Here is an 18,502-nt window from a genome sequence, read left to right as displayed (position 1 = left end):
GATTTTTTCCGGCTTTTCCCAGCCATTCTATCGGGAAGGGCCATCCCCATCCCCAGCTGATCCCAAATCCACCCAAAATCCACCGACAGCGAGGATTTGGCTTCTCCCAGGTGAGTTTTTGGGGACCTCCCATCCTCCTCCTCCTCTCTCCTCTCTGTGGTTCCCATGGAGCTCCAAGCTGGGATATTCCTGGGAAATTTGGGGTTTTCTCACCTTTCTGGGTGGTCCCACCCCTGGGGGGACGGAGCAGATATTGGGATGCTCCGAGGAGCCGCCCACATCCTTTAGCGGGATCGCTTCGAAGCTTCCACCTCTCCAGAGATGGAAAAAAATATGTGAAATTCCTTCAAAACTGGGTTTTCCCTCTTTTTTTTCAGAGCAGTTTGAGGACCCCCAGCAGGATGAGGGAATTGTGGCGGAAAAACCAAATCTAAATTTTCTGCTTTTCTCCGCAGCTTTTTGGGGCACGAAGCACAACCCCGTGCTTTGAATAATTTCCGACCAAAGAGGATAAAAGGCAAAGATTCGACTCATTCAGCCCCCAAAAAAACAGGAAATGAGAAGCCTGGAGGTGAAGGTCTTCCTGTCACCACCTGCCCCGAACCCTGGAGCGGTGGAGGCTCCGTGAACCCGGGATGGGCTCCGGCGCTTGGCTCCGGCTGCTCCTCACCCTCGGAGCTCTTTGGGGTAGGTAGGGTTTCCCCCCCAATTTTGGGGGGGTTTTGGGTGGTTTTTCCTGAATTTTGGGGTTTTATGGGTGGATCTGAAGGGGTTTAGGGCTTTGGGGTGGAGGTGTTCCAGGTGGGATGTGAGGAGCGTCCCTAAAAACCTGACAGAGGGAGGAGGGGATTAAAAGGTGATGGGAAAAGATTCAGCTGGAAAAGTGAAGGATTTGGGTGAATTTTAGCGGGGTTGTGAGAGCCCCGAGGGATTAATCCAGTGCCGGAGGGAGTTGAGAGGTTCCAGAGGAAGATTCCCGGAGGATTGGCTCAAATCACTGGGCTGGGAGATTCCCAAGGCATAAAATCATGGAATGGTTTGGGCTGAAGGACCTTGAGCTTCCGTCAGCTTCCAACCCTTTGCCATGGGACAGCTTCCATGAAAATGGGGCCAACCCCTGGTTTTGGGGGGTCTGGAGAGGCAAAATTCCCTCTGGGCTTCCAGCTGAAATTCCAGGCTCCATCAGTAGGAAGTCGCTTCCCTTTTCCCTTTTCCCTTTTCCCTTTTTCTTCCTTTTTTTTCCTTTCCTTTTTCCTTTCTTTTCCGGGGCAAAACCGATGGAAAAAAGACTTTGGAAAAGGAGGGGGGTGGCACAATGGGGACTCTTCTCTGCTTTTGGGAGCTCCAGATTTGGCTCCTCCCCTTCCTCTTCCTCCTCCTCCTCCCACAATTTCCTACAAAAACAAAATTTGTTTGCCCAGAAATGAGGGAAAATCTGAATCGAGGAAAATTTGAATCGAGGAAAATCTGAATCACTGGCTTGGAATAAAAAACAGCAAAGGGGTTTTGGGGGGGAAAAAAATCCTCCCACAGGAATCCCAGCGTGTGGGAAATGAAACCCCTCAATTTTTTTTTTCCCAAAAAAAACCCCAGCCTGGGACCACCTCGCCCAGAAGGAAAATGTGGGATTTGTACCTGAGCCTGCTCCCAGGTGGCTGCAATTCCCAAAATTCCAGGATATTTGAAGTTCGGAAAGAGACTCCTTTGGATTTGGGGTCTCTCCTTTGGATTTAGGGTGTCACCTTTGGATTTGGGGTTTCTTGTCTTGGATTTGGGGTCTCTCCTTTGGATTTGGGGTTTCTTGTCTTGGATTTGAGGCCTCTCCTTTGGATTTGGGGTTTCTTGTCTTGGATTTGGGATCTCTCCTTTGGATTTGGGGTTTCTCTCTTGGATTTGGATGTGGAGGTTTCTCCCGTGGATCTGGGATCCTGTGGATCACCAGGCTGGATCCAGCGTCATCCCTGACCCGATCCCGGAGGATTCCTGGGATTAGGACGAGGATGGATCCCAACCATTCCAGGGCTGGGACGAGAACGATCCCTGCGAGCCTCAACCCTTCACCCTCCCCTCTTCCCAGGGATCAGAGCCAGGGAAAAGGTGCTGGGAATTCTGGGGGAGGCGACGCTCCTGCGGATCCCCCGCGAGCTCCGGGAACGCACCGAGGAATTCGGGGAAGCCTCCTGGAAAAAAACCACGGAGGAGCCGCTGAAGAAGAAATTCCTGCTGAAGATTTCCGGCGGGAATTACACGGAGTTCGAGCCGGAGCGGATGCGCTTCCACAAGGAGGACTTTTCCCTGGAAATCCTCAACACCAGCCGGGATGACCGGCGGCTCTACGAGTACAGCGTCAGCAAGGGGCCGGACGAGGAGGTCTGGCAGATCCAGCTGGAAGTGTTCGGTAAAAAAATCCTCTGGGAATCGCCGTGATGGTGATCCTGGCCTTTTCCTGGATGTCCCAGGCCTTTTCCTGGATGTCCCAGGCCTTTTCCTGGATGTCCCAGGCCTTTTCCTGGATGTTCCAGGCTTTTTTCTGGATGTTCCAGGCTTTTTCCTGGATGATTCTGGCCTTTTCATGGATGTCCCAGGCCTTTTCCTGGATGTTTCTGGCCTTTTCCTGGATGTTCCAGGTCTTTTCCTGGATGTTCCTGGATGTCCCAGGCCTTTTCCTGGATGTTCCAGGCCTTTTCCTGGATGTTCCATGTTTTTTCCTGGATGATTCTGGTCTTTTCCTGGATGTTCCAGGCCTTTTCCTGGATGTTCCTGGATGATTCTGGTCTTTTCCTGGATGTTCCAGGCCTTTTCCTGGATGTTCCATGTTTTTTCCTGGATGATTCTGGTCTTTTCCTGGATGTTCCAGGCCTTTTCCTGGATGATTCTGGCATTTGGGGGCAGGTTTGGGAGGTGGGTGGTGGTCAAGGGGCTGCGAAATGCCCACTTCGATGTCCAAAACAATCCTGGAATTTCCATTTCTCCTTTTTCCAGAGCTGGAGGCCAATCCCAGCCTTTTGCTGGAATCTCCTGGTTTTCTGTTGGATATTCCCAGCCTTTTCCTTGAATTTCCTGCTTTTTTCCTGGATGCTGCTGGGTTTTTTTCTGTTCTCGGCCTTTTGGGAGCAGCTCTGGGGTGCGGGCGGTGATCACGGAGGTGGAAAACGCCCAAATCCTGGAATTCCCGTCTCTCCCCAGAGCCGGTGGCCGATCCCAGCATCCGGATCCTCCATCGGGAATCCTCCAACGGCAGCTGCTCCCTGGCTCTGCGCTGCTCCTCGGAGCGGGGGGATGAGGTTTCCTACAGCTGGGACAGCCGGGACAACGGCACCGGGGGGATCTGCTCCGGGAGCGGCGGCGTCCTGAACCTCTCGTACTCCCTGCGCGGCGCGGCCTTCGGCTGCGTCTGCACCGCCAGCAACCCCGTCAGCAGCCGCCGCGCCGCCTTCCACTCGGCCCAGTGCGGCTCCGAGCAGTGGGGTAGGTCCTGGCATCCCAGAAACCTGGAATCCTGGAATTCCAGAACACTGGAACCCCAGAATCCTGAAATCCTGGAATTCCAGAACACTGGAACCCCAGAACCCTGGAATCCTGGCATTCCAGAACCCTGCAACCCTAGAATCCTGTGACCCTGGAACCCCAGAATCCTGGAATTCCAGAACACTGGAACCCCAGAACCCTGGAATCCTGGAATTCCAGAACACTGGAACCCTAGAATCCTGTGACCCTGGAACCCCAGAATCCTGGAATTCCAGAACACTGGAACCCCAGAACCCTGGAATCCTGGAATTCCAGAACCCTGCAACCCTAGAATCCTGGGATCCCAGAACCCTAGAATCCTGGAACCCCAGAATCCTAGGATCCTATAAAGCCAGAACCCTGGAACCCCAGAATCCTGAAACCCCAGAACCCTGGAATCCTGGAATTCCAGAACCCTGGAACCCCAGAACCCTGTAATCCTGGAATTCCAGAACCCTGCAACCCTAGAATCCTGTGACCCTGGAACCCCAGAATCCTGGAATTCCAGAACACTGGAACCCCAGAACCCTGGAATCCCAGAATCCTGAAACCCCAGAACCCTGGAATCCTGGAATTCCAGAACCCTGCAACCCTAGAATCCTGGGATCCCAGAACCCTAGAATCCTGGGACCTCAGAATCCTGGGATCCTATAAAGCCAGAACCCTGGAACCCCAGAATCCTGAAACCCCAGAACCCTGGAATCCTGGAATTCCAGAACCCTGGAATCCCAGAATCCTGGAACCCCAGAACCCTGGAATCCTGGAATTCCAGAACCCTGCAACCCTAGAATCCTGGAACCCCGGAACCCTGGAATCCCAGAATCCTGGAACCCCAGAATCCTGGGATCCTATAAAGCCAGAACCCTGGAACCCTAGAATCCTGAAAGCCCAGAACCCTGGAATCCTGGAATTCCAGAATCCTGCAACCCTAGAATCCTGGGATCCCAGAACCCCAGAATCCTGGAAGCCCAGAATCCTGGGATCCTATAAAGCCAGAACCCTGGAACCCTAGAATCCTGAAAGCCCAGAACCCTGGAATCCTGGAATTCCAGAATCCTGGAACCCTAGAATCCCGGAACACCATAATCCCATAGTCCCATAGGACCAGAATCGCAGAATTTTGGAATCCAAAAATCCTGGAACCCCAGACTCCCAAAACCTCGGAATGCCAGAATCCCAGAATCTCTGAATCCCAGAATCCCAGGATTCCAGGTGGGAAGGGAGCTCTGGAGATGTCCCCGTGCTGTCAGGGTGGGGGTGGGATTTGATGGATTTGGGTCGGAATTCTGAGAGATTTCTATGGATATTTGAGATATTTCTATGGATTAAAGGGATCCCCCTTTAGACGAGAGATTTTTATGGATATTGGAGATATTTCCATGAATATTCAAGATATTTCCATCCCTCAAGCCCCCTTAAAGCCAGGGAGATTTTAGGGGGTTTTCCTGGCCCCAAATCCAGCCCCCAGTGGGTTTTTAGCTCAAATAAGGCAAATAAAGAGAGCTCAGAGGCATTTCCTGCCCTTTGCTTCCTGTTCTGCAGCAAATCAGCCCCAAATCAGGTGACAGAGGTGACAAACTCAGCCTCCGAGTCCGGTGATGAAGTGACAAAATTCAGACCCAAAATCAGGTGGCAGGTGTGACAAAGATCAGCCCCAAAATCAGGTGACAGAGGTGAAAAAAAAACAGCCCCAAAAATCAGGTGACAGGTGTGACAAAAACCAGCCCCAAAATCAGGGAACAAAGTGACAGAAATCAGCCCCAAAATCAGGTGACAGGTGTGACAAAAATCAGAGGACAAAGTGACAAAAAACAGCCCCAAAATCAGGTGGCAGAGGTGACAAAAATCAACCCAAAATCAGGTGGCAGAGGTGACAAAAGGCTCTGGGGGGTGACCCGGGGCCACGTCCCCTGTGTGTCCTCTCCTGTCCCAGATGTCCCCAGGGTGAGGCCAGAGCTCCTGGTGCCTCTGGTGCTCGGTGTCATCGTCATCGTCATCGTCATCGTGGTCATTGCCACCTTCAGGGCCACCCGCTCGGCCAAATGTGAGTTTGGGGGGTCCTGGAGTGGGTGGGGGTCCCCAGGGGCCGATCCCCAAAATCCCGGAGGTTGGGGAAGAATTCCGAGCTCATCGAGTCCAAGCTGGGACCGGTCCCCACGCGGCCACCCGGTGTCCCGAGGGACGGCAGCTGGACACGGGTGGAACTGGGATTGGGAGCGCTGGGATCCTCTGCCAGCTCCGCCCTGAGGGAGCAAGGATGAGCTGCTGGGAGAGAAAATCCTCAAAGGAGAATTCCTCAGGGAGCTGGGGCCGGGGGGGGCTCAGCCTGGAGAAAAGGGGGAGCCAGGGGGGGGATTTGGGTTCTGCCAGGCCGGGATTTGGGATCTGATCCCAGGGAACGGGGACAGGACAAGAGGGAACAGCCTCGAGCTGTGCCAGGGTGGGAAATTTGGGAAAATCCCTCGTGGGAAAGGGCGGCCAGGCCTTGGAAGGGGCTCAGGGAAGGGTTGGAGTGGCCGCCCCTGGAGGTGTCTGAGGAATTCCTGGAGATTCCTCGGGATGACCAAGGTGGGTCTGGACACCGGTCGGACTCGGTGACCTTGGAATTCTTTTCCAACCTGGCTGATCCGGGGATTGTGCGACCCCTCCCCACCCCACAGGTGACCCGGACCCCTCCCAGGTCACCCCGGACCCCTCCCAGGTCACCCCGGCCAGTGCCACCATCTACGCCCAGGTGCAGCGGGTGCAGGTGAGGGGGAAAAATCGGGAAAAAAGAGGGAAAAGGGGGAGGAAAGGGAAAAAAGGGGATAACGGGGAAAAAGGTAAAAAGAGGGGGAGAAAGTAGGGAGAAAAGGGTGAAGAAAAGGGGGAATAAATCCGAGTTACACAACTTGCTGAGCCCCCAGCGTCCCACGGTGGCTTTGGGGACAAACTCGGGGATTTTCCCCCTTTTCCCAGCCCTGCTGGGCACAACCCCGGCAGGAAAAGGTGGTGGCAGGACCAGGGTGGCCCCGTGGGGACCCTCGGGTCTCTGCCCTCCCTTTGTCTCCTCCCTCAGAAGCCCAAGGGGACCGTCCCCACCGCCACCCCCCTGTCCTGCACCACCATCTACGCCGCGGCCACCGGGCCACCCCCGGCCCCCGACGGAGCCCCCCGGTCCCCGGCCGGGTCCCCAACCCCGCGGGGACGCCCCGCGCTGTCCCAGGTAAGGGGGACCGTTCCCACCCCCCGCCCGTGGGGCACCCCCGGCCGGGCCACCTCGCTGACCCCTTTGTGCCCCCATTTTTGTGCCCCCCAAGGAGCCCACGACGGTTTACGCCAGCGTGACCCTCCCGGTGGCCTGAGCCTCCCCGGGATCCGCGTTCCCGGCTGGAATCGCCGCCGATCCCGGGGGAATCCTTTGGGGATCCCGGAGCGAGCCCAGAGGAATTGGGGGAACTCTCCGGAGCCAGTGGCGTCCCCGACGTGATGTGGGAAGGTCGCGCGAGGGCTGATCCCAATTAACGCCCAGTAAATGATCCCAATTAACGCCCGGGAGCGGCCACGAGGATGTTCGGGATGAGGGAGAGGAGGCGCCACCCCTTTCCATCCCGATCCCAAAGAAAACCCCGATCCTGGCATCGCCTCTCCCACCCCATCCCCACACGGAATTCCAGCCCGGAATTCCCGATTCCCAAAGAAATTCCTGCTCCCTCCCCGGGCCCGAAGTGTAATTAAGACTCTAATCAGCCAATTAATTAATTAAACAGGTTCATTGTGCGGCTCTGTTGTATTTGCACCAAGGAAAAGAAAATAAAAAAGGATTCCCAAACTTTCCAAGCCCTAAAACCCCACAAAATTCCCACTCCCCGCCCATCCCGCCTGTCCAATCCCAAATCCCTTCCGGAGTTTCCCATCCCCAAATCTTCGCTCCGAGGCACAGCTGGGGGGTGAATCTTGGGCGAAAAGCCCCGGATTTCTGGATATTTCTATTCCATGGGGTGGGATCCCAGTGGCCGCTGGAGTTTCCAGGAGAAGAATTCCACAGGGATGGGAATTCCGGGGTTTTAGGGGCGCTGGTGGCCGGCAGGATTTGGGAAGCCCAGGCGCCTGTAACCCCCGTTATCCTGCAAGGAAACGGGTGGGATGTGGGACATTTTGGGGATGTTTTGATTCCAGAACTCCCAGATTTTCGGGTTCCAAGGGTCAGTGTGGGGTCAGAATTCCCGGATTTTGGGGTTCCAAGGGTCAGTGTGGGGTCTGAATTCCCAGATTTGGGATCCTGCCCCAACATTCCCGACAAACCTTCCCGGGAATTCTTCCTCCTCTCCCTCCACCAGCAGCAGCTGCCCACGAGGAGCAGGATCAGGCCCTCGGCCACGGCCACGGCCAGCGGGGTCCAGCGGCTGAAATTCCCTGGAATTCCTGGAAAAGAATCCCAGAATCCTGGAACTGGGCTGGGATTTGGGGTCCCTTCCCACCAGAACCATCCCAGCATTCCCTGAATCTCTAACTTGATATTTTTTGCCTTATATGAAATAAAAATATATAAATAGTTATGTATTAAAGATATAAAAATAAGTTTATATTGTATGTATATAAAATATATATTTAATATACAGGATTATGTATATTTATATAAAAAATAAGTATACACTATATATAGAAATAAGAATGTTATATAAATATATATTATATATATAAGTACATATTTTATAGATACAAATAGATTTTTTTAATACAGATGTAGATTTTACACAGAATACATACAAAAATTATGTATATTACACTCAAAAGCTAATTTTACAATTTTATAATTTACATCTCCATAAACGCTTTTAACCCAATATTTTCCAGCACTGTAACCACAGTTGTTTCCCCACTGGTGGCCTCTAAAAGCTGGAATACTCAGCCCCAGCCCGGTGGGTCCCTCCCGGCTCCCTGAGCTCCCGGCACCCACGGGAAGATCACCTGGGCAGGTGAGCTGGGCGCGGGCCGCGCTCCACCCCGCGGGGCTGCTGACGTTGCAGAGGCAGATTTGGGGTTCCGCGCCCTCGGGGAGCCTCCGGATCAGGCGGGAGGGGATCCCCGGGATCTCCCCCGGGATCTCCCCCGGGATCTCCCCCGGGACCTCCCCCGGCGCAGCCCCGGCACAGGCCCAGCTGTAGGAGACGTTCCCGGGGCTGGAGCAGAGCAGGGCCAGGCGGCACCAGCCCCGATCCCGCTGCAGGATTTGGGATCTCAGCTCCGGCTGCGCGATGGGCTCTGCGGGGACAGCGAGGGTGACAGGGACAGGGGACAGGGGGACACGGGGACACGGGGACACGAGGACCCAGCCACTCACCCCACACGGACACTCGGAAGCACTGAGAGAAAAACCCTGAGGAATTCTCGACCTCGAACTTATAGACCCCGTTATCTGCTCTGTGAGCCGGGGAGATGCACAGGGAGAGGTTTTCCCGCTGGAATTTCCCTCTCCCATGGAGAGGATCTCTGGGATAGAAGAAAACTCCATCCTTGGTGGCCCTCAGGATCTGCTGCCGCGTTGATGAATCAGTTTTCACTACCCATTTGACCTGGGTCCACTCCCGCGGGGGTTCCTCCGGCACCAGACACAGCGATCCTCCCGCGGTCACCGCTCGGGTTTGGCATTCCCGGGATCCTAAACCGGAGCCGGGGGAGTCGCGGCTTTCAGGCAAACTCCGCACCCCAAACGCTGCCCAGGAAGGGGAACCGGCCCCGCGGCACGGCCCGGCCCGGCTCGGCTTTCCCAGGGCACGGCGGGCTGAGAGAACCGAGGAGAAATCCCCCAAATCCGCCCCCGGCCCCTCTCCACCCCTCCCAAGCCGCTCTTCTCCCCGGAATTCCCGAACCGCCGCATCCTCGCTGCCCTCCCCAGCCCCCCCAGCCCCGCGCCCCCTCCTCACCTCGGCTCCCAGCCAGGCCCAGCAGCAGCGCCAGCAGCGCCGGGGGACAGCGGCGACCCCCGGGCGGGGACATCTCGGAGCGGCGCCCCCGGAGCGGCCGCGGGAGGCGCGGGGACCCCTCGGGGCTGGCGAGTGCCCGGCGGGGACTTCCTCTGCCCCGGCTCTGTGCGGCTCCTTCCTCCTCCTCCTCCTCCTCCTCCTCCTCCTCCTCCTCCTCCTCCCCCAGGCCACCCCTCTGGCAGAGGGGACAAGGCCATGTCGGGGGTGCGGCGCTCTCAGCCCCAAAACTCGGAGGGAATTCATTTGAATTGTCCCGGGAGGGCGCGGGCTTTTTGGGAGGGTTTTGCTTTCCCTTTGCCGCCAGCGCCGGGGACACTCGGGGACATCGCGGTGGCTCCGCTGTCCCCAGCTCGGACACCCCAGCAGCAGGGTCGGGACCTTTGGGGAGGAATATCCAACCCCAAAATGCACTTTCCGACCCCAAAATACCTGTTTCAACCCCAAATCTCCTTTCAGGCCCCAAAATGTTGCCCTTCAGGTCCCTTCCAGCCCAATCCAGGCTGGGCCAGCAGCTCCCAGTTCCTCACTGGGACCTGAGGGCAGAGGAACCAGGTTTTTTTTCAGGATTTTCAATCCATTTTTAAAGGACCTTTTTAGAACATTCTTCGAATATTTTAAGAGCATTTTTTAATCTGCTCCAGTTCACTTCCCCCTCACCCCAATATTTCACCACGACCGTCGGCATGTGACCTTCTCAGACTCATCCGGATTGGGGAAGTGCTGCTTTCCCAAAATTGCCATTGTCCCCACTTTCGGGGGTGGATTTCGGGGTTCGGAGGGGCCTGGAACAGTTCCTTTATGTTCCAGGCTGAGGGACCGGGGCCGGTCCCACGGAGCACCTGAGCTGTTTGACCCACATTGACTCTCTTGGTCCAGCTGCCACCCTTATTTTCCATGGAAATTCTGGTTTTTTTTGCCCAGAAACATCTCCAATATCCGTGAGCATGCCTTTTGAAACTGATTTTCTTGACGTCATTTCCTTGCAACCACATCAAAAGCCCTTCGCTCCACCCAGGCACACAAAACCCATCCAGGTTCTCTTCTTCTTCCACTTCGCGGCGCAGATTTTTGGCGTGCTGATGTCCCAAAATCCTCTCCGTTTCTGGACGCCCATGGACGTGTTTTGGATCCCTCTTCTCGCCATCCTCATGCTCCCCCACCAAACCCGTGAGTGCCAGGTGCTCCTTGTCCCCTGCGAAGGAGATCTTGGGGTGGTTTGAGGGATTTTAGGGTCAGGGGAGAGCGTGGGACCACCAGAGCAGCTCCACGGGGTGGATTCATGTCCAATTTTGGGATCCAGGGTTGCCATGGAGCTCCTGCTGCCATGGAAACCTGCTGGGAGAGGGCTGGTGTCCATCTCTGGTCCAGCCTCTGGACAGCTGCTGCCTCCTGGCAGAGGTTATTCCATGGATTTGCCATCCCTGGAGTGACCAAGGCCGGGATGGACCCACCTGGGACACTGGAAGCTTCCAGGAGGTGGAACGGGATAATTTTAGGTTCCCTCCCAACCCAAACCTTTCCAGAATCCCACGATTCTCCTCCAAGGAGCAGCTGCACGTCTGGCTAGGAGCTCCCTGTCCTGCTCGGGTCACTGAGCTCGGACTTTGGTGCTCGGAGCGAATCTTTCCGACCTTTCCAAGCCATCTCCACCTTTCTCCCTTTCATTTTCACCTCCAGGCTCCGTCCTCGCGCCCCTTCGCACGTGCCAGGTGCTCCTCGTCCCTTGGCAAGGAGCCCGTGGGGGGTTTGGGGTGGTTTAGGGGCCCCCAGGAGGGTGAGGACATGTGGGATCAGCTCCCCAGGGGTGGAGAATTGGGCAACCAGGGGGAAAGATGGGGCAACCAGGGGAAAAGATGCCCAGGCCACTCTCCTGGCCATGGGACCCCTCTGAAAAGGAGTGATCAGGTCCACCTCTGGTCCAGATGTTCTCCAGACATCCAGATCTCCTGGATTTTTGGACAACTCATCTTGGGGTGTTTTTTGGCCAAAAAGAGGGAGATTGGGCAAGGTTCGGCCCCAGCCCTTCCCCGCAGCCTCTGGGGGGGCGTTTATCACATGAACCATCCCGTGGCTTCATTATTCAGCAAATTTCCCATGAGTTTATCTTCCCTAGCAGCTTTTTCCTGCCACATGTTCCATTGTCCATGTCCCAGAGGGGGCTGGGGCTGAGGGAGACAGAAATTCTGAGCCTGAGCCAGGATCAGTTCCCTGTTAGAAAAACTGGGAAGAAAAACTCCATTCCCAGTATAAATCGGGTGGCGTGGGTTATTGAAAATGGGAAGTCACAAAAATAATTGAAAGAACTCCTTCCTCCTTGAACTGGTGACCCAAGGTCAATGCTGGGTCATGGAGGGAAGGGATGGGATCAGAGGGACCTTGGACCCTGTCTGGGGCTGCATCCAAAGGAGTGCGGGAGGGTTCTCATCTCTGGAATGGTGAGAGTCCACCTGGAATGGTGAGATCCCACCTGGAATGGTGAGAGTCAACATGGAATAGTGAGAGTCCACCTGGAATGGTGAGAGTCCACCTGGAATAGTGAGATCCCACCTGGAATGGTGAGAGTCCACGTGGAATGGTGAGATCCCACCTGGAATGGTGAGAGTCCACCTGGAATGGTGAGATCCCACCTGGAATAGCGAGATCCCATGTGGAATGGTGAGAGTCCACATGGAATAGCGAGATCCCACCTGGAGTCTCATGAGATCCCACCTGGAATCTCCAGGTGCCACCAGGTCTGGTGCCCCCAGCATAAGAAACTCATGGAACTGTTGGAGCGAGTCCACAGTTTCAAAGGGGCCCTTCCCTACGGCCACAGGGAGTGGTCAGCCGGAGCTGGAGCTGCCCCATGCACCCCTGGCAGTGCCCAAGGCCAGGCTGGACAGGGCTGGGAGCACCCGGGGCTGGCGGAAGGAGTGGGGATTTTAGGGGAGTGGAATGAGAGGGGTTTGGGGTCCCTCCCAACCCAAACCTTTCCAGAATTCCCTGATTCTCCTTCAAGGAGCAGCTGCATGTCTGGCCAGCTGTCCTGCCCAGTGACCCATCCTGACCTTCCCATCTCCAACTCCTCGTTCCCCTTTCAGTTCCCCTCCAGGCTCCGTCCTTGGCACGAGGCCTGGGGGTGGCCTCGTGCTCTTCCTTCTCCCAGGAACCCTTCCATGAGCCCCCCATGAGCCTTCAAACAGCCCCAGCCCTGATGGGCTTCCTTCTCCGGGTGCAGCAACTTCATCCCACCTTGATCCCACCTTGGTCTCACCTTCATCCCACCTTGATCCCAACTCCATCCCACCTTTTCATCCCACCTTCATCCTACATTCCCCCCACCTCCATCCCACCCCATCCCAAGTTCCCTCCCCACTTTCTCTCCCCAGTGAGCGTCAGCGACACCAAGGAGGAGATCCGGGTGCTGGGCGGCTCCGTGACCTTCCAGAGCCACAACAGGGACACAAAACCCGCACTCTGGAGTTTTGGGGATGATCCCATAGTGACTGTGGCATTTGAGGATCCTACTCGACCCATATTTCATAAGGACGAATTCAAAACCCGTTTTGCTGTCTCCAAGAAAGGCCGCGCGCTCAGCATCTCCCCGCTGAGGATGGAGGATGCCGGGACCTACTTTGTAACCATTGATGGGAAAAAGTCCAGCTTCACCCTCCAGGTGTTCAGTAGGTGCTTTTTGTGCTCTGTGGGGGTTTTCACACTAAAAGAGAGGTTTGTGACACCCCCGTGTCCCCAGGGGAGCTGGCAGAGCCCACGGTGACCTGCGAGGCCCGGAACTGCTCGGGCGGGAGCTGCAGCTTCTCCCTGCGCTGCTCCGCGCCCGGCGCCGGCTTCGGGAACGTCTCCTACACCTGGAGGGTGCGGGATCAGCTGTGGGGTGAGGGCTCCGTGGTGCCGTGGGCCAATGAATCGGCCTGGGATGGGCCGGAGCCGCTGACGTGCACGGCACAGAACCCCGTCAGCAGCAGGAACGTCACCGTCACCACGCCAGAGGTGCTCTGCAACGGTGAGAGCCGGGGAGAGGTGGGATGGGCTGATCCCGATGCCCTGAGAAACACGGGAAGGTTGGGATTTGCGGATGGGATGGGATGGGAATGTTGAGTTTGGGATGGGATGGGAATGCTGAGTTTGGGATGGGATGGGAATGCTGAGTTTGGGATGGGATGGGATTAATGGGATGGCAATGTTGGGGTTGGGATGGGCTGATCCCGATTTACTGAGAGCCATGGGAACATTGGGATTTGGGGATGGGATGGGATGGGATGGGATGGGATGGGATGGGATGGGATGAGGTGGGATTGATGGGATGGGAATGCTGAGGCTGGGATGGGCTGATCCTGCTCCCCTGAGATCTTCTGCATCTTCTCCTTTTTTCCAGGTGCCCTCTCCAGCAGCCAGGTCGGGGTCGAGGTCGGGGTCAGGGTCATAGCCGGGACTGTAGTCATGGTGCTTTTATTGATTTCTGTCTTGTTCTTCTGGAGATCCAAAGGTGAGCGTGGAAAACAATCCCTGGAGCCCTGGGAAGCAGGAGGTGGGACCTGGGAGGGGGGACAGAGCCAGGATGGGGAGGATTTGGGGTGGGTTTGGGGTGGATTTTGGGTGGATTTGGGGTTCTGATTCTGTCGCATCTCCCCCAGGCTGGCGGAAATTCCATCTCTCCGAATCCAAGCCTGCGGACACAGGTGGGATTCTGGGGCAGTTCCCTGCCCTTTTTCCTAGTGGGAATAGCCAGGGAATTCATTTAGGATCAGGGGAATCATCCCCAGTGCCGTGGTTTGGGATCGGAGCTGAAGGACCCCGACCCCTCTGTCCTGGCGGGGAGTGGGAGGGGCTGATCCCGGGGGATGATCCCAGATTCCTGAAATCCCATTCCCCCCCCCCCCCCCCCCTTTTTTTTTTTTGCTGGAAAATTTCATCCCAGACCACCAAGGGAGAGCTGGGAGCTCAGCCGTGGGACCATGAAAAAAAAGAGGGAATTCAGGGAAAAATAAAAGCTGGCAAGAGACATTTGGGGGGAAAAGCCAGGAATTCCACTCGGTGACTCAGGGTTAGCCCAGCCATGAATTCCAGAATCCCCAGAGCTGGAAAATCCTTCCAGGACCACCGAGTCCAAGCTGTGCCCGATCCCCACCTGCTCCAGGAATTCCAGTGGGAAATTTAGACCCCAAAAAGGGATTTCAAAGGATTTAAATCCCCCTTTCCTCTGCTCTGTTCCATGAGCAATGGAGGGGGGGATCCTATGAAGGAGAAATAAATGGATGTTGTCCTCCAAAAGCAGCCAGAAATTTGGGATTTAAACAAAACAAAACAAAACAAAACAAAACAAAACAAAACAAAACAAAACAAAACAAAACACAAAGCAGATTTTTACTGTCCTTGGTGCTGGAAGTTCATCCCAACCGCACAGCTCCAGGGAGGGTGGGATGAGGAGCAATTCCCACGTCCAGCAGCTCCGAGGGGCTTTGGGCTCGAGGTTTTACCCAAGCCTGGACTCCTGAGGTTGGGATTCCCTCCATCCCCCCGGCCAGGAGCACCCAGGGGGATTCCCTGCATCCCAAATCCCCAAATTCCTGCTTTTCCCCCCAACTGCAGCGGCCACAGCCGAGTACACGACCGTGTACGCCGAGGTGGGCTCCTCCCAGCCGGTGAGTCCAGGGTTGGGGACACCCTGGGGACACCCTGGGGACACCCTGGGGACACCCTGGGGACACCCTGGGGACAGCCTGACAATCCCTGTCTCCTTTGGAGAATTCCAAACGGGATGAGCCACAGCTGGAGGTGGCCCAAGGGCACCTGAACTTGCCCAAAACTCCGCGCCCAGCCCCAAAAACTCGGTTTTAGAGGGATCAGAGAGAAATGGGGGGTTTTGGGGTTGGAGGTTGCCCAAGGGCACCTGAACTTGCCCAAAACTCCATGCCCAGCCCCAAAACTTCAGTTTTAGGGAGATCAGAGAGGAATGGGGGGTTTTGGGGTTGGGAGGGAGCTTAAAATCGTCCCATTCCAAGGGCGGGGACACTTCCCACTGTCCCAGGAGGCTCCAGCCTGGCCTTGGGGCCAGAGGTGGATCCAGGGGTGGATCTTTGTGGGATCTCTGGCTTTGGGATCTTTTCTCCAGCACCAAGCCCTGAAACTCTTCCAAAATCCTCTTCCCGCAGCGCGTCCCTGACGGAACAAAAGCCAAACCAGCGGATGAGGGATCCCCCACAACCATTTATTCCGTGGTCAATCTCCCGGACCAGGTGACCTGGGCGACCCCGGGGTGGGGGATGGAAGCCCTGGAGCTGGGACGGGGACAGAGCGGTCCAGAGCCTCAAACCAAAGCCCTGGATCCCTGTCCGAGGCTGGGATCAGCTCCCGTGATCCCAAACCAAGCTCGTGTCCCTCTGTCCTCGCAGGCAGGGACGGCAGAAAATGCCACCATGACTGGCCTGAAGCTGGTCTAGAACCTAGGACTGGACCAGAAGGACCTGGGACTGGTTTGAAAGACATGAGATTGGTTTGAAGGACATGAAACTGGTTTGAAGGACATGAAACTGGTTTGAAGGACATGAAACTGGTTTCAGAACATGAAACAGGTTCTGAACAGGTTTCAGAACATGAAACATGGAAGTGATTTAAAACTCTGGAGCTATTTTAATGAGTCTGGACCTGGTTTGCAAGGAACCGGAACTGGTTTAGAAGAAGCTGAAACTGGTTTCAAAGACCCAGAGCTGGTTTAAAAGACCTGGAACTGGTTCAGAAGGACCTGGGACTGGTTTAAAGGGTCTCCACTCGCCGGTCAGACAGATGGACCCCACAAGGTGACTCTGGACCAGCTCCAACACCCCCGATCCCGCTCCGGACCCGGATCTCACCCTCCTGGCATCTCCCCTTCCCCTCCTCATTGCTGCTGCCTCGGTTTCCCTCTCAGCACCCTCAGTTTGGGATTTCAGGGAGGATTTTTGGGATGTCTCTCCGTGGTTTTGGGATTCAGGCTCCTTTTGCCACCTTCTCCCACCAGGATCCTGGACTAAAACTCTGCCAAAGCTGCAGGGACTCCCAGACAGGCTGGAGGAGACTCTTAAAAGGGTTTTTCCATGGAATCCCGGAATTCCCGAGGTTGGAAAAGCCCTCCAGGACCACCAGTTCCAGCCTGGGACCAATCCTGGTCACCCAGACCAAGGTCCAGTGGGTTCCTTGGACACCTCCAGGGACGGGGGCTCCACACCGGCCCCTTTTTGGGTGGAAAACCCATTTTTTTTTAAAAGGAATCATCTCAAGGAAGCTTTGGGAAAGTGTTTTTTTGGTACATGATTATTTTCTACAAATGGCTTTTCTCTAAATGATTTTGGTCTTTCTCTTCTGCTGCGTTCTGAGCCTTGCAAAGCTTCAGCTTCTGGCTGCGTTGAAAACAACCAAAAATAAACCCAGGAAGCTGCAGCGAGAACAAGGACCCGCCTTCCCCTGTGAGATTTTTGTGGTTTCAGCACCTGCTCCTTTCCCCCACATTCTGAATTTTACAGCACCCACTCCCCGCCTCCCCCCCCCCCAAAAAAAACCCCAAACCCTCAGCCCCACTAATCCCTGCAGGGCTAGGATTTGGGATCCGGGATCTGGGATCTGGGATCGGGGATTTGGGGTGGATCTGAGGGAAAGCGGGACACGGAGAGCAGCTTTGGTGTGTTTGGGTGCGGGGTTTTGGTTTTGGGTGGGGGATTTGTGCTGCACTGGGTGGGCTCCCAGCAGGAGTCTGGAAATCCCAGTGGAAATCCCAGCAGGAATTTGAAAATCCCAGCAGGAATCTGGGGAATCCCAGCAGGAATCCCAGCAGGAATTTGGGGATCCCAGCAGGAATTTGGGGATCCCAGCAGGGACCCCAGCAGGAATCTGGAAATCCCAGCAGGAAATCCCAGCAGGAATCTGGGGACCCCAGCAGGAATTTGGAGATCCCAGCAGGAATTTGGGGACCCCAGCAGGAATCCCAGCAGGAATTTGGGGATCCTGGGAGAAATCCCAGCAGGAATCTGGGGACCCCATCAGGGACCCCATCAGGAATTTGGAGATCCCAGCAGGAATTTGGGGATCCCAGCAGGAATCCCAGCAGGAATTTGGAGATCCCAGCAGGAATCCCAGCAGGAATTTGGGGATCCCAGAAGAAATCCCAGCAGGAATCTGGGAATCCCAGCAGGAATCTGAGGATCCCAGCAGGAATCTGGGGACCCCAGCAGGAATCTGCGGATCCCAGCAGGAATCCCAGCAGGAATTTGGGGATCCCAGCAGGAATCTGCGGATCCCAGCAGGAATCCCAGCAGGAATCTGAGGATCCCAGCAGGAATCTGGGGACCCCAGCAGGAATCTGCGGATCCCAGCAGGAATCCCAGCAGGAATTTGGGGATCCCAGCAGGAATCTGGGGACCCCAGCAGGAATCTGGGGATCCCAGCATGAATTCCAGCAGGAATCTGGGAATCCCAGCAGGAATCTGGGGACCCCAGCAGGAATTTGGGGAATTTGGGATTGCCAGCAGGAATCTCCAGGAGCAGAATTCCTTCGGGATGTGCGCCCTGTGGGGGGACAAGGACCCAACGGGGGGGACACAGGACACGTTCCCCCTTTCCCTGCTCCCCAAATCCACCTGGAAAGGGCAGAAATCGCCCCAAAACCCCAACCTGGCCTGGATTTTCCAGAAGGCCTCTGGAATTGTGGGAATTCTCTTCCCTCCCGTGCCTCTTCCCGCTGCTCTTTGTCTGTGCCTTGGTGAATTATTCAGGGATGGAACCGGAGCCGCCTTTGAAGTCTCTGGAATAAAAATTCCAGGCGCATCCCGGCGCCCTTCCTGCCTGCACTTTATTTTTTGGAGTAAAACCGGCATGGCTATGGAATAATTTTGGTGTTTTCCCTGTGTTTTTTGAACATTTATTGAATTTTTGGAATGTTATTTTGAGTTAAAAGCAGCTCAGGTTTTATAGGGGAGGGATTTGCCCACGGGGCTCCAAATTTGCCCCTGGAAATCCGATCCCTGGATTGGGATTGAAACAACTCCAGGGATTGTCCT

At 55.6% G+C, this 18,502-nt stretch overlaps 3 protein-coding genes across 5 annotated transcripts; 2 read left to right on the top strand and 1 right to left on the bottom strand.

Annotated features, from left to right (window-relative positions):
* The first annotated feature begins 72 nt into the window (after positions 1–72).
* SLAMF1 (signaling lymphocytic activation molecule family member 1) lies at positions 73–7,297 on the top strand. Its single transcript, XM_054001253.1, has 8 exons — positions 73–110; positions 456–687; positions 2,078–2,398; positions 3,187–3,468; positions 5,441–5,551; positions 6,168–6,256; positions 6,566–6,712; positions 6,807–7,297. The coding sequence occupies exons 2-8, from the start codon at positions 636–638 to the stop codon at positions 6,849–6,851; spliced, it is 1,047 nt and encodes a 348-aa protein (XP_053857228.1). The 5' UTR covers positions 73–110; positions 456–635; the 3' UTR covers positions 6,852–7,297.
* LOC128820480 (uncharacterized) lies at positions 7,297–9,559 on the bottom strand. The gene is made up of 5 exons (XM_054001254.1): positions 9,414–9,559; positions 8,831–9,148; positions 8,458–8,751; positions 7,792–7,911; positions 7,297–7,613 (listed from the first exon to the last, which is right to left on the bottom strand). Exons 1-5 carry the CDS (start codon positions 9,484–9,486, stop codon positions 7,609–7,611), a joined length of 810 nt encoding a protein of 269 aa, XP_053857229.1. The 5' UTR covers positions 9,487–9,559; the 3' UTR covers positions 7,297–7,608.
* A 647-nt stretch (positions 9,560–10,206) lies between these two features.
* Positions 10,207–18,224, top strand: LOC128820504 (SLAM family member 7-like). 3 transcript variants are annotated; one of them, XR_008440912.1, is made up of 9 exons: positions 10,207–10,640; positions 12,842–13,135; positions 13,207–13,476; positions 13,849–13,959; positions 14,108–14,152; positions 15,063–15,115; positions 15,626–15,709; positions 15,866–16,006; positions 16,046–18,224. XR_008440912.1 is itself a non-coding variant. In XM_054001279.1 (8 exons), the coding sequence occupies exons 1-8, from the start codon at positions 10,418–10,420 to the stop codon at positions 15,911–15,913; spliced, it is 1,128 nt and encodes a 375-aa protein (XP_053857254.1). In that variant the 5' UTR covers positions 10,207–10,417; the 3' UTR covers positions 15,914–18,224. The 3 variants fall into 3 exon arrangements, 1 of the variants encoding a protein (XP_053857254.1); XM_054001279.1 differs by having other exon boundaries at positions 15,866–18,224; XR_008440913.1 differs by lacking the exons at positions 15,063–15,115; positions 16,046–18,224 and having other exon boundaries at positions 15,866–15,877.
* Positions 18,225–18,502: the final 278 nt, after the last annotated feature.

This window comes from Vidua macroura, chromosome 29, assembly GCF_024509145.1.
Source record: "Vidua macroura isolate BioBank_ID:100142 chromosome 29, ASM2450914v1, whole genome shotgun sequence".
NCBI lineage: Eukaryota > Metazoa > Chordata > Aves > Passeriformes > Viduidae > Vidua > Vidua macroura.
The sequence above is the reverse complement of the archived record's forward strand: the minus strand, read 5'-3'. Positions and strand labels throughout refer to the sequence as shown.